At 35.3% G+C, this 15,338-nt stretch overlaps 1 protein-coding gene across 12 annotated transcripts; it reads left to right on the top strand.

The window, feature by feature from the left end:
- Positions 1-7,315: 7,315 nt before the first annotated feature.
- APRR2 (CheY-like two-component responsive regulator family protein) lies at positions 7,316-14,971 on the top strand. 12 transcript variants are annotated; one of them, XM_086632885.1, is made up of 13 exons: positions 7,348-7,491; positions 8,608-8,819; positions 9,491-9,570; positions 9,668-9,734; positions 9,876-9,922; positions 10,014-10,091; positions 10,159-10,671; positions 10,984-11,124; positions 11,521-11,787; positions 11,889-11,948; positions 12,107-12,199; positions 14,220-14,337; positions 14,783-14,971. In XM_086632885.1, exons 2-13 carry the CDS (start codon positions 8,690-8,692, stop codon positions 14,803-14,805), a joined length of 1,617 nt encoding a protein of 538 aa, XP_086489011.1. In that variant the 5' UTR covers positions 7,348-7,491; positions 8,608-8,689; the 3' UTR covers positions 14,806-14,971. The 12 variants fall into 12 exon arrangements, with proteins under 12 accessions (XP_086489007.1, XP_086489011.1, XP_086489003.1 ...); XM_086632877.1 differs by lacking the exon at positions 7,348-7,491 and adding an exon at positions 7,543-7,746; XM_086632875.1 differs by lacking the exon at positions 7,348-7,491 and adding an exon at positions 7,760-7,777.
- The last annotated feature ends 367 nt before the right edge of the window (positions 14,972-15,338 follow it).

The following is a 15,338-nucleotide window of genomic DNA, read 5'->3' as shown; positions in this document are numbered from 1 at the left end:
ACCAGCCACATCATCGTCTTTACCGGCAGGGTCGCCGGCCGGCCAAATCTCCGGCCGGCGACCTTCAAATTTTTTTTTCTCTCTCTAAAAAAAAATTCTCTCACCTCTCTCTATCTAAACTCCGGCGAAGGGAAACCTTCGCCGCAGTTAGGTCTGTTCATCACGGACAGCCCCAGATCTAGGTCTGTCCGTGATGACCAGATCGTGGTCTGTTCGTGATGAACAGACCTAGCTCCGGCGAAGGTTTCCCTTCGCCGGAGTTTAGAGAGAGAGGTGAGAGAATTTAAAAAGAAAATTTCAAGAGATATAGAGAAGAGAGAGAAAAAAAATTGAAGGTCGCTGGCCGGAAATTTGGCCGGTCGGCGACCCTGCCGGTGAAGACGATGATGTGGGTGGTTTTAACGAGGTGGCAGAGAGAGAGAAAACATGTTGGAGGAGAGAGAAAAGAAATGGAAGAGAGAGAGTAACGGTGTTATAACGGAAGGGGGCCATATGGGTATTTCTTGTAAAGTAGGGGGCCAGGCGGGAAGCTGGTCACAAAGTTGGGGGCCATTAGGGAAATAACCCTAAATTTTTTCAAGATCCAAAATTTTATGAAAATTTAGGATTTCATTATATTAAATGTAGTTATAAGTATAATTTAAGATAGATTAAAAAATATTTTTCGTTAGCAAATCTCTTATAAAAATGATATCAAAAGGTAGATTTTTTTGTACAACCATTTTCTTCAAAATGCATTTGGATTCATCTATAGTTTTCATTTATCTTGCGTTTTATTCGATTGTACTTGTAATTTTTTGTTGTTCGAAAGGCCTACAATCAAATTTGGCACGGGGCCCCGAAATTCTCAGGCACGGCCCTTTATCTTCGTAAGCAATACTTCTTTAAGGGATTTCCAATATCTCCCTAGCAGAATGGTCGTCTAACCCCTTGACCATATTTCACTATATCGTTCAGATAGACTATCTCTTGCACTCGGCTAACTTCTATTTTTTTTCGGCCCCTTCCTTATTCCTTGTTCAAAATCTTCTAAGGGTCTTCCCAAAACCAAATACTAACTCAATTTTCCACTGAATCACATCTACCTCATTGAGTGAATTGCCTCCATCATGCTATTCCATGTTGCACCTCAAGGGCCTTCGCTCTTATAAGTAAAATCATATTTTAAATACTTGTTTGTTGGTACAGGAATGCATAAAGCATCTTTATCAACTCGGAATCGCAAGAAAAGCTTTTCTACTAATGACATGTTTACTAATGACACCGAACTCCATCTCTCAAACTCTCCAAAATTCCTAGCTAGGGTTTACCCGATTTTTTCGTTCCAGACATCAGCTCGAAATTAGGGCAAGAATTTGAACTTGATTGCTGTGATTTGAAGATTTGAAGCTCAGTTTCACCTAGGGTTCATTAGATCGAGGTAAGGTTCAAACGTCTTCTTCTTTCACATCTTATCTCTCTTGTGGTGAACTCATTGTTGTAGTTTGAAGATTTGAAGCTCAGTTTCTCTCTCTGACTCTCAAATTTCTTCTTCCAACCCTCAAATTTCTAACTCTATCTCTATCTCTTTCTACAAATCGAAGCTCCAACTTGGAAGCTCGATTTTGGCACCAAATCACCTCCTAACAGCAGCTCGGTTTGAAGGTACTCAACTATACCCTTTTCAGTGTTTTGAAATCTATCAAATAAATCTGATTTTGCCCTAGATGTCTAATGTGATGAATTTGGGAGAAATTATCCTAATTATATGTTATAAGTGTTCTGAAATTTATGAAATTAATCTGATTTTGCCTTAAATTGTGCTATAAATGTCTAATGTGATGAATTTGGGAGAAATTGTCCTAATTATATATTATAAGTGTTATGAGGTGTGTGAACTTTGTCTGATTTTGCCCTAAATTGTCCCCTAGATGTCTAACGTGATGAATTAGGGAGAAATTACTTTAGCTATATGTTTTAAGTGTTCTGAAATTTTTAATATTGGAATCTATTTACTTATATGAACAAAGAAGTCTCATAATGTGATTAGGTTGTTTTTGGTTTCTCAATTCTAATTGAACTTACAATTTGAACCCTAATTGCCTAAATTTAGTGACTTCACTGAGAATTTTTAACCTATAGTTTAGAGTGCATCTTATTGTCATATAGTCTAAAGTTAATCTATAGAATAATTCTACAAGACCTAGGTGTGTGGTGAGATTAGTTAAGTAGCTTTAGGATGTTTTCCCCACCCATGTGTTGCATTAGAAGTGCTGAGACGCACGAGCCAGCACATAAACTACAAGCAGTGCAAAGATCGATTGCGATAAAAAAATTTTGTTCTAGAGAGGCCTAAGGGTTAAATATGTATTTGGGTAAACGTTTTGTTTTAGATATCATGTATTTGGGTAAATATGTTCTAAGATCGGCATAAGGGTTAAATATTTTTAATTTTTGTAGAAAGGGTCACAACTAACCAATTACTATGACCATACAAAATTTGTGTAATTGTGGATGAAAGTGTTTATAACTTCTATTATGTTAAAAAGAAAATCTCACTCACTTGTTATGACTATCATCACTACAACACTACTGTCTCACCTCCATCATTACTTTGTTATATTACATGGCTTTCTATGAATCCACCATTGACGATCAATTGATTACTTATCCCATTAATGCATCACTTTGTTAGTTTCAAACCATAAGACATTAACTTTATTTTGTATGTATGTGAATGCAGTTACCATGATATCTCGTATCGATCATTTGGCGTGTTGAATGGAATATCAATTAGATTTTGAATCTTACGCTCGGTTTTAAGTCGGTTGGTTTTATTGTTTACATTAGTGAATTTGTTATTTTACGGCATACTTGAATGGAACAAGTAGTATTGCTTGCATTATTGGCTTTTGACTTCGTTATTTTGCATGTATGTGGTTTCGTTAATGAAATACTCACTAGTTTTAATTTGTTATTCTTGTGAATTTCTGGTTCGAATGTTTGGTTTTTATATTGTCAGCAGGTTTATGTTATTTTGTCAGCAGTTCTATAAATCAATTGTGTAATTGATAACCGCCGAAATTAAACTTTAGAAACAAACAAGCCTAAAGCCCAACTAAAGTAATGACCTAAAGGCCAACGAATTAAATGGCCTAAAGCCCACATAACTACATTTTTTATACCTTTTTTTAATAACCCAAGTAACCATGGATTCCACTTCATTTGGAAATCAAACCTGGGACTTCTAGGATTTTAGAGTTTATGTAAACACTATCCACCACTTGGGCTACCAAGTGTTGACAGGAATCGAAAAGTGGCGGTGAGGGTTTCTGATGGACCAATTTGCGGTATTTAGTGAGTTGCGGTTGCTGACTTGAGGTGTGACAGAAAGCTTTAGCCATTCGGTTGAATATCGCGCGGTTTGAATAATGTTTGGTAGTGGGACTATGCTGGTTAAGTTACTTTGCGGCATACTAGATATTGCGCTCTGGAGCGAGTGATTTGCTGCTTCGCGCCGGATAATATAAGTTGTAGTGCATCCCAAAATCGTGACAGTGCTCCACGTTGTCCCACTTTCCAAATAAATCCCAAAGATGTTCTGAATGCTGATTTGGTTAACTTCAATTGACCCAACTTGGACTTTGGCTTATTTGCTTGTCTGAACTCCTATTTGAGTTCCGTTTTCGTTTACGGGCATGTCTTTGACTCTACTTTTCACCCATATGCTGATCTTGGCCAAATTAACCAGAATATCTTTGGCTCCGAATGACCGAAATGTTCTTCGAGTATCTTTCTTCAGTTTTAGTCGTTTTTTCACACTTAACTCCGCAAAACGCACCTAGTCAAGAAAACCAATCATTTTATTATGATAAAGACTCGAAATTGAACAATTCGCCTAAGTTAAACGAATCAGATGAGACGTTTTCATGACCCCTCACTTCTTGCCACAGTTAAAGTAGTTGTCGTCGAAATTCTTCTTCGTCGGTTTACTTGAACCCACTCCCTGGCCTGAGCATTTCTGCTTTGGTTTTGGCCCACATTCAATGATGTTAACTTTAGAACCATTTGAAGACTTCTCTGCCTTATTCTCTATTTGTACAACTACAATCTTCTGCTCGAAACTTGAGATAAGTTATTCAAGGCTCAGCTTCATTTTTGTGACGGAGGTAATTCTTGAAGACTTTCCAACCCGCATGAAACTTTATGATTATTGTTCGTACTTGAATTAACTCATTTGTTACCCATCATTCGGCCTTTAGTTCTTGAAGAATCAGTCGGAATTCTTGGACTTCGGTTATGACTGGTTGTCTGGTTTAGAGTAAACATTTTGAAATCTAAAAATTTGATCCCTACGCTAAATTTTCTTCACACCTGTAATTTCGACTTTATATTTATTTATTAGTGTAATTTATAACTCTTATGCACTATCAATAAAACAATACTCATTATACAACCCATCATCCGGTGAATTTGAGTGTAGTTCTTACATAAGGAGTTCTACACCCACTAGACCACCCTTAAATTGAATCACTGTAAAGATTTTTTTTGTTTGGGTATGACCTGAGCCGTCAAACCAGAATGTTCCTCATTGTAAACCGACCAACCCTCAATCTAAATTTCCTAATCCAACCTTTTAGTCCTTATTCTAACAAACAAACTTCAAATGAGAATATCTCATTCATCTGAAATTGGATTTGAGCTATTTTTTGCTTTAAACTTAAGAGCTTAAAGATATGAACGTAATTGTGTATATATTTTTAGGAGTTTAAGATTCTTAATATCCTAAACCAACTCCAATTCCAAGACTGAGTTTATGGCATTTTGTTTCCATTTTGAGTCTCCATGACCGCCGGTATATATTGCTTTGTACTCCTTCCTCGAATTTCAGCTAAAACTTTCTTTAATGAAATCATTTAATCTTGGTTGTTATAATTGTTTAGCCCTATCTTGGATTTCCTTCAGCCAATCGTCTGAGATAGCGTCCCTAATATTAAGATTTGGTTTGATAGTTCTTAAAGTGATGCCCTAATTTCTTATAACAATGGCAAAATTTATCTAATGTTTTGAACTTAATATCAATCTTGAATTTTTTTTTTAGAATCGATCAAATTTACTGTGAGTTCATTCGGTAATGCCTGCTTGATATAAACTTGTACTACTCTTTCATACTTGACCCATTTCGGAAAAAAATCTTCTTCTTTGATTTATTTAGTGGTTTTCAGTCTAATACATATTTTATCAATAACCACTTTTGTCCCATACTCATTCGATAATCCACGAAGCTAATCAACTGTGTGAATAAGTATAATTGTTTGGAATCTTTTGTTCTTCACATTTCTCCATAATAAGCAAATGGTTCTAAATGTACAAGAGAGCATTTTCTATAACCTTTTTTTTTTTTTTTTTGAAAGTTCTATAACCTTTTCTTGATTTAAGGTTTTCTTAAACTATAGCAAAGTATATGCATATAATTCTTTACTCAAAATCGTCATCCACATGTGTATTAAAGTTTCTTCAATACATTTTATGACATCTTCACTTCTATCATGAGGTTTTCAGCAAGCGAAGAAGATGTCATATTTGCAAAATCGTGACATCTTCTATTACATGGTAATCTGGCAAATAAGATGGTAAAAAACGCGGCAATTGTGCCACGAATTGTTTCTTAGAATCTCAATAATTTAAAATCAAAATATTATTGAATATATCACTGTCTTGAGTCAAACTTAGAATATGTAGTCGAACTCCCCACCCAATACAGGGGGAGAAATGACAGGGTTGTGGCTTTGTGGGGGTGAGGGAAATGTGATACCAATTAAAATTGAGGGAAGTCTGACATGGCTGGACCACCCTTGGGCCCACGGGCTAGATAAGGCTTAAACGTTCCCGTGAGTCTTTTATCCCGCGCCCCCTTTGCTCATGAATCAACACAATTTCTTTATTTTCTTCTAACCTCATTTTCAATTATGCATACCCCAAAATGATAGACCTTTTCAAATTTATTTTTTAGATTAAAAATGCCAAAACTTCACAATTAAATTTTTTTTTTTGTCTCACCAAAAAGTAATTGCTATGTTAAATTTTTCTGTTGTAACGATCTACATTGGAAACCAAAAGATCGATGAGTCGTTTGAAATAACATATATAAAAATAATTATTGTTTGACTGATTATAGACTGCGCCAATCCAAATTTGGACTAGATGATCTACACTATAGATCTTTATCTTGATGTAGCTGGCCTAGGTGACCTATTAGGCCACATCTATCGGACTAAAACTACAGGGTAGTCTTGAGAGCGCCCCTATCTGCTTTTATGCTTAATTTAGGAACAATTTTATTTTTTGGAATTGTAATCAAGGAACAATTTTTCTTTTTGCAATTTCTTTATTTTGATATTTCTAATTCCTTATTTGACTAGTTATAATTAATACTATTAGGGTTTCTAATTGTGTATACAAAGACCTATTTTACTTGTTACTCCACACTTCCAGATAAATCAATCAATTAAAAGTTAATCAATTATCTTATTTCATTAAGTTCTTCATAATTTTCTTGTATTTTTCTTAATTCCTGTACATCTCTACATGATAACTACAAAATTTCAAGACAAATTATACGAGCCTACTGCACGAATTTTACCAAATGTGGCCCGTAAAAGTATATTTGACTTGGACAACAAGAAGTCGATTTATGTAATCAATAGTGGTGTGTGTGTTCAGATAATTGAACTTGGGTTTGATACCTACTTCTCGCCTCATCGGTTGCACCTTCTTGCTACCATGGCACCAAATTAGTACGAAAATATAAAGAACAAGAGAACCTCAAGATTTAGACATGTTTTTACAACTCAACAAGAACCGCATCGTACAATTTTTTTAAAGAAAAGTATGTAGTATCTGTGTCTCAAACCGGAGATGAAGAGAGTAAAAAACAACTTCGTAACTACTCCAACGGAAGTTATTGATAATGATACAAGTTATATGTGTACAACATAACACTATTAAGCTAACCTAGGTATGCTCATCAAAAAAAAAAAAGCTAACCTAGGTATGATGCGCCAAATGAGGAGTGTGCTAGACTTCTGCTAGAAATAAAACGTATTAAGCTCAAAGAATGCTACCCATGATAGAGTATAGTATATAGGTAACAGACTAGACGGAAATGATGCGCCAAGTTATATCTTTACGGCTATCATATAACCCAAACTCTGAGATAAAGACGGAAATGTTTTCGTGTATTTAGTTTTGAGTTGGAAGATAACAAACTTTTAATTTATTCAAAAAAAAAAAAAGAGGTGTCCTTTTAAAAATAGACAAACTTTTATTGGATTTTATAGGTGATTGGATATACCAGTCTACTCATTTACTGACAACCTCACATAAGAATGGCAGGAAAACCCAAGAAGTTGAAACAATTTAAAAACCAAGATTTTACCTTAGAACACTCAAAGGGTAATAACTTAACAATCTTTAATAAGTTCATGCATCAACATTCTACATAATCTATGGGTTTTAATCTTTTTATCAAAACTTTTGTTGAAAAAATTGAAAGCTTTTCTTGACCTTTTAAAGAGATTTTGCAAAATTATGTGGTGTAGAGCCAATGACAAGAAATTGTGCATGAGTTCAAGTGAAACCTCTCTCTCTCTCTCTAGATTTCTATATAAGTTTTCATCTATAAGATAGAGAGAGAGAGAGAGAGAGAGAGAGAGAGAGAGAGATCAAAAGAAAGAAAAACAATGAGATTGTCTTCATGCACCAAAGGTAGTACAGAGTCTTTGTCATTTTACCTTTTGTAAACATTTTCCTTTTACTAGCTATTCATAATTATTGCATTTGCATTGATTGAAAACTTTCTGTCTCTTAGTTTATGATTTTCATATTTATGTTCAAGATTCTCTCTTCTCCATTTCAAGTATTTTTATTTATTTTAGTGTTTCAATCAATGGGTTTTTGTTGAAAGCTTTTTTTCTGATCAAGTTTCTCATTTCATGAGTTTGTTTTTAGAAGGATTTGGAGGTATTATATCTTCAATTTTGTCTTGGTTTTTCTACATAAATTCTCTCTCTCTCTCTCTCTCTCTCTTTCAAGATCCTGCCTATTTCACTCTCTAGTTTTTTAAGTCACTCTTTGTTTTCTTATGTCTGTTTACTAGTAAGTTCTTTGGATTTGGTTCTTAGCCAATCCATATCAGTTTAATTTTTAGAATTATTTAATAGATTAACTAGAGATTAAGAATAGTATTTTGTCTTTTTTCCATGATTTATTCATTGATCCAAGTATTTGATTCTAAGTTCATGATCTATTAACAAATGTCATACCTTCAATCACTTTTGGTATTACCCTTTTGTGTTTCAATCTTCATGATCTCTTCATATGGTTTAAGTTAAAAGACAAACACTTAATCCTTTCAAGAATTTTCGAGAATTTGGTACATAACATTTCCATAGTTTTCTTTACGTAGAGAAATGAAAGTGAATTTCGATTTGTTTTTCGATTAGTTTCTTTGTAATATATAGTTCTTGGGCTTCTTATCTCTTTTCTCATGTAGATCTTTGATGGGTGCTATGAAAATTTTGATTTGGTTGAGGAGGTTAACGATTTGTTTTTCTGTTGGGTTCGCAGAAGCGATCGTATTATACACTTGTACTTGGTGATTTCGGAAGATCGTAAATGGCCTAAAGAGGATGCTAAGGCCAAACCAACTATGGTTTGCAGTGCTAATGATCTACTCGGGTGGAAGGATTTCCCTAAAGGTCTAAAGGTTCTTCTCCTTGACGAAGATAGCAATTCCGCCACTGAGATAAGATTAAAACTCGAAGAAATGGACTATATCGGTTAGATCCAAAACTCATTTAATAAGAACTCTAAAAGTCCTAGACTTCTCTTAAACAAAAACATAATTTACTTCATTTTCACTCTAAAAGTTAGATTTTTATTCGTTCTTTCTTCCCGTTGTTGGAGTTTTGTCTCTATAGTTGGTTCTTCTCTATCTTTAGACACTCTGCGCATTTATTCTTCCAAGAATAATCACTTATAATGTTATAAAGTATAAACTAAAAAGTTTAAAACAAACGAAGACCTGAGATGGAAATTGGGTTCGGGTTCTTATGACAATTGAAGGATCTATATTGTTAGACTTGTGGCTCTTCCATCTCCACAGTGGACCTCTTAATGTTTTCCATCCAATCCGTCCTATGTATGTGTTATGATCCTTCATACAGGTAGTTCGAAATTTTAGAACGCATAGCGGTTTACAGGGTAGGAGAGGTGAAAGAAGTCATGGATTCAAATGCCCATCCCCGTGATCGATCGTGTCTAAGCCTTTTTTAGGCCCAGTCCTTGTTATACCCATGATTATGTGATTGTTCTTGTTATTTGCTCAAATGGATAAAGATTTTAGATAGTATTATTGTGTTTAAACATTTTGTTTACTAAAGAACAAATGAGATCCTATCGTTTTTCTTCATGTTTCAACGTTATTGATCACGTACGTGTATGGTCACAGTTTCTACTTTCTCCAACGAAAATGACGCATTGAAGGCAATTTCAGGCAAATGGGAGAATTTCCATGTTGCCATAGTCGAGGTAAGGTGTTCGAAAACTAGCTCTAAATATATAAATTTTCTTTTCGTGCATATCGATCACTTAATATTTAGTTCTTGAGTTACATTTTCTTTCACAGGTGAGCACAGGCAATAGTCTTGGGAGTTTCAAGTTGTTAGAGACTGCTAAGGACCTGCCTATTATCAGTAAGTTTTAAGTATAAGCTCGCTTTATCGTCCATCCGTTAAGTTTTTATTATGTTTTTGCGTTAAAATCTACCTATCCGTTTTTTTATTTTTTACACACTTTCAACTGTAAATATGAACAAACAAAGTAACTGTTGACAGTGATATCGAGCATCCATTGTCTAAGCACCACGATGAAATGCATCGCTGTGAGTTTTCCAACTTGATTTCTCATTCGAAAATGGTACTTATAGATGTTATTAGTCTCCGGACGGGTTCTTATGTGTCGTAAATTTTTAGCTTGGTGCAGCTGAGTTTCTTCAAAAACCATTATCAGAAGATAAATTAAGGAATATATGGCAGCATGTTGTTCATAAGGTTAGTCTTAATTAGATGAACTTCGAAATTGAAAATTCAAGATTGCTAAATTCTAACCCATTAACAGGCCTTTAATGCAGGGGAAGGTGGAGTTTCAAAGTCGTTGAAGCCCGTTAAAGAAACCGTAGCTTCCATACTTCAACTTGAAAAAGAGAAAAATGAAACCGAGAATCAAAATTTAATTAAAGAGGAGAATTCGACCAATGCCAACGATGAGTTCCTTAATTCGTCTTCAACTCTTCATTTAGAAAAAGTTGGAAGTGTACTCGATAATGATTGTTTTCAAGATCAACCAAACTCTTCAATAGATAATGATCTTGGGGAGCAAGAGAGAACAACAAAATTCGTCGACATTTCAAGTGGAATTTCAATCGTTGCAGAGGATATTGCAAATTTGGATCATTCGTCAATGCTAGGCGAGGATTCGACCAAAAACGAAGACTTGCCTAGTTGTTCTAAAACGCGTGAACCTCAAAAGAAGGACACTGTTATGAAGTCTAAAAATGAGTCTGTGAATTCAAAGAAAGCATCCACACATTCAAGTTCACTTGGGTACAAAGCTAACAAAAAGAAAATGAAGGTATTTGGATAATGAAAACTAGGCCTTGGTTTACTAGTTTGATTGGCTTCTACTCAATGACTCAAAGGAGATATAGACATTGTTTAAATGTGCATTTGAACCACTGTTACCTAGAAAGCAAATCGTTCCACCATTTGGTATCCTACCCTCTTCATATAATGTAGTATGCTACGGGTGTACCTTTTCGGTGCCAACGCTACTTATGTTGGGTCCTAGGTTTAGGGCCTTTTTTTGGGTCATAGTATGTTTTGGAATCTGTTTCATAGAAAACTCTTTGTATAGGTTTTTTTCTAAATATTCGTGGGATTTCAGGTGGATTGGACAGCAGATTTGCATAAACGGTTTGTGCAGGCGGTTGAGCAACTAGGCGTTGATCAAGCCATTCCTTCTCGAATTTTAGAGTTGATGAAAGTTGAAGGATTAACAAGGCACAATGTGGCCAGCCATCTTCAGGTCAGTATATATGTTAAGGTCATGTTTGTTTTTCTCATACATGCATTTGTAATTTTGAATTTGATCCAAGACGCACGCTTCGCCATCCTGCTGCACCTAGAAGGATTCCCAGTGCTGCACTTCTTTGGGGCCATTTCAGGACTTTTGTGCCTACAGAGCTTCCCTAGGAGTCTTACATCTTCCAGGATGCTTCCCCAAGCGACGGGCATAGGTTGGGACCTTCTCATATTTTTGGCCCGAGGGGCTTACTTCGTGCCTCTTCGATTTCCCACGTCTAGTGTGGATTGGGCAAATCTTGGAAGCTTCGTACCCATCCCCTTTGCCGAGCTCAAAGGACATATTCATGTTTAATAAATAATTTGCATAAAATATTAACTCTGTTTTGAGTTAATGCAGAAATATAGGATGAATAGAAGACATGTTTTGCCAAAGGAAGATCACAGGAGACCATGGCAACACCCAAAAGATAGGCATTCTATGCAGAGAAGTTATCAACACAGACCCATCATGGCATACCCTCCTACTTATCATCCTACAAATCAAATTTGTTCTGTATGGGGTCATCCAACCATGGGTCACTCATCTACCTCCCAAATGTGGGGCCAACCCAGCTTTGCCACATGGCAATCGCCCGAAAATTGGATGTGGAATATATACCCTGGAGTAAGAAATGCCATTTCTATATTTCTATATTTATATATACTAAGTTTTTATATCTTATAAGTATTGAATTTAAATACATGAATGTTGCTTGCATTTTTTAGATGCATATGGATGCATGGGGCATGCCACCATCTCAACCACAAACTCATCAATTCCCTCAAGTAAGTATGCATTATCTATATTTAAATTTACACGAAAAATTCGAATATTTAGTACACATCCCATTCCCTTTACGACGAGAAAGAAGCCATGGTTGAACTAGATGGTAAAGCCGTAAAGGAATTGCAATCAAAACCATGTTTGCTTGATCACATTGCAGATGCACAGTGTCTCTGGATTTCGGACTAGTTTGGAGATGGTTGAAGATAGTAGCAGAATGGATATGACTAAGGCTTCCTTCGAATCTCACCCCGTAAGCAAAGCTAACTTATTAATCACTTTCCTTTTATTTTCTAAATATGATTTATTAAAAAAAAATAATAACTATATTAAAGTACTAAGCTAATCTATTGATACGGGGATATATTTTATAGAATATACCTTCCTCTTCGATAACTAAGATTAAACCTCCCAAACTCATCTGAAAGAGTTGAGATTACATTTCCGAAATTTATCTCCAAAAGTTGAGATTAAAACTCTCAAATTTGTCTTGAATAGATAAGATTACACCTCCTAAATTTCTTCAAAAATTTAGATTATAGAATTGTCTGTGTCCACCTGACACTGATTGTACCATCGTATAGGACGGTTTTAAAGCACTTTGTAGAGAAAACTGTATTTAGATTTTAATTTTAAAGAAAACCAAATCAGTGCAACTTCAATTTTTATTGTAACTTCATGAAAAATAGCAATAATACAAAATAATAATATAAACATTGAAATTAAAATAAATTACGATATAAGAAAAAAGAAAAGAAAAAAAGAGGACCCTACAAGATTCTACGTTAGAGACATTTGGGACCCAAATCATGGATTTGCAAATAATTAACTGTTTCTTAGAGATCTGAATCCACAAGTGTTTCCGTTTATTTGTTAATTTTGTTGGTCTTTCACTTCTCTACCAAACCAATGTTTCATGAAGGACCAATAATTGATTGGGTTGTTGGCCTTTTTACCTCCGTTAGTAATTGAGTTTACCCCTCCACAATTAGTAAAGAGATTACGTCTTTATATTTACTATTTCATCAAAAATATTAAGGTCTTCTTTCACTTGTAAGAATAAACTACGTCTAATAGAGATTGCTTCTGGAAGTCAATATCGGTCAATTCCATTCATGACTTAGTCAAATAACAAAGTAAAGTATTACATTTAACAGTAATCGTATTACTAGAGTATTTTCTTGGTTATTGTGTTTTCTTCTAGAGCTCCAAACATAGACTAAATGTCTTTGACGAAAATTGTAAATCTACGAACCACATAAACTCGACCACCAATTAGTCTTGAGGGAGTAAAGTAAAAAATCCTAATTAAAATGATATGGACCTATAATGATGAAATTGACTTCTGGTCAAAATCAAGACCAGAATGTTACAACAGATATATTTTTCTTCTCTTACATTAATTAGATCAAATTAAACTTCAATTACTTCCACACCATCATTTGTTCTTCTTAGCTACTCATAAATTTACATGAATTCATAGTCGGTTTTCGTCGAAATGATTCCTTTATCATACAGTATCATTTACAAAGACCGAGTAATAAGTATGGATAGGCAGTATTATCATTTAAGAAGACAGAACAAACATGAAAAAACCAAAAAAGTTAAAAGCTTTGTATACTGCTCATTATCAGATGCTAGTATGTAATAGTAATGAGAAGATCAACAACTATTTCACTTTCACTTTTAAATTAACAACCGTGATAGACATCCCGACACGGAACCCGGCCGAAACCCGGCGGGGTGACGTGTCGGGACATGATTTAGAAAGAGAAATTTTCTGACTTTCTCTCTCTAAATCACGTCCCGACACGTCACCCCGCCGGGTTTCGGCCAGGTTCCGTGCCGGGAAGAGCATCATTTTCCTTTAACTAAGGTACAAAATGATGCATAATTTATTGTAAAGATGGTTCTTGATATGCATAAACACATACAAAATCTTCATATACCATATGTAGATCTTATCCTTCGCCCGTCAATGTAGACAAAGCATAGGACTAAGAAAAATCAGCAAAAACAGACAAATATGTCTTCGACTTTTCTTACACGAAGATTTTCCAGTGATGTTACTTGATGTTGATTATGTATCAAGATGTTACTTGATGTTGATTATGTATCTTTGCGAGAGACGTAAGTATAGATCAGACACAAGTAGTTTAGAGTCTCCGTGCAATAGTAGGGATTTATCGTTTTGCAAACGGCCGAACGAATAAGTAATATGTGACATAATTACCCCTAAAGAAATTTGAAAATGTTTTGTACTCTTTATGCAGGCAGAGGAAGAGATAGACAAGATTGTGAAAGAAGCAATAAGTAAACCATGGCTACCCTTGCCATTAGGTCTCAAACCACCATCAACAGAAAGTGTTCTCTCAGAGCTACAAAGACAAGGTATCTCAGACATCCCTCCACGTCACCATTACTTACAGTGACGTGCACCAATAATGATCCTATTTCCAATCACTTGTAGACAAGAACACGTACTGTTCCTGTACTGACGACCCAGAATTGTCCACGTATGTATGATTATGACCGGAAGGGTATTTGTGGTTTGGTGAGTTGTCTGACTCGACCAGGCTTTTCTCGAGGCGATTTTTGTCTTTTAGGAAATTGGTGTCAGCTTTTGTGGGTCCATGGATGTCAAGTTGTGATCTGGCATTGGTAGGGTTCACTTAAAAACAAAAGACCTAGATTATCATGTACATTATCATTCAGAGGACAGTCAGTGCAGATTTTTTATCTGTTATTTCTTTCTCTCTGATTAGTAGATTTTGTGAATAAATTTTCAGTCTGAATCTGAATTATTTAAGCTGAAATGACTGTTCCTTCAATACAGATCTTGAAGTTATCTTTTTGTGATTTCCATGTGCTGGATAAAAGTTCTTAGGAAAGGAATGAGATAACCAGGAACTAATGTGATTCTAGATAATTGCAGTAACTAACTACATTTTTTGCTCTGGTAAGGTAAAGTTGGTAGAAATTATTTTTGTTCGTAGATTATATAATTAACAATTTTCAACAGAAAGGAATCGCAAACCCATCTACTCACCCTCTGAGTTTGTAATTCTCCGGACTAACAACATTTCTTCTCGGAACTTGCTTTCTGATGCATTCTTGTGCACTAAACAGCATTTCAAATCTGAATCTTAGTAATTTCATTCCGTTTTCATGACCTATGAGTATCGGAATGTAACTTTTAACAGGGTTATTTCCCATATGGCCCCCTACTTTGTGACCAGCTTCCCGCCTGGCCCCCCACTTTACGAGAAATACCCATATGGCCCCCTTCCGTTATAACACCGTTACTCTCTCTCTTCCATTTATTTTCTCTCTCTTCCAACATGTTTTCTCTCTCTGCCACCTCGTCAAAACCAGCCACCTCATCACCTTCT

This window comes from Eschscholzia californica, unplaced genomic scaffold, assembly GCF_041429995.1.
Source record: "Eschscholzia californica isolate CP2 unplaced genomic scaffold, dmEscCali1.0.p SCAF_4, whole genome shotgun sequence".
Lineage (NCBI taxonomy): Eukaryota > Viridiplantae > Streptophyta > Magnoliopsida > Ranunculales > Papaveraceae > Eschscholzia > Eschscholzia californica.
Note: the sequence above shows the minus strand (reverse complement) of the source record. Positions and strands in the feature narration are given on the sequence as shown.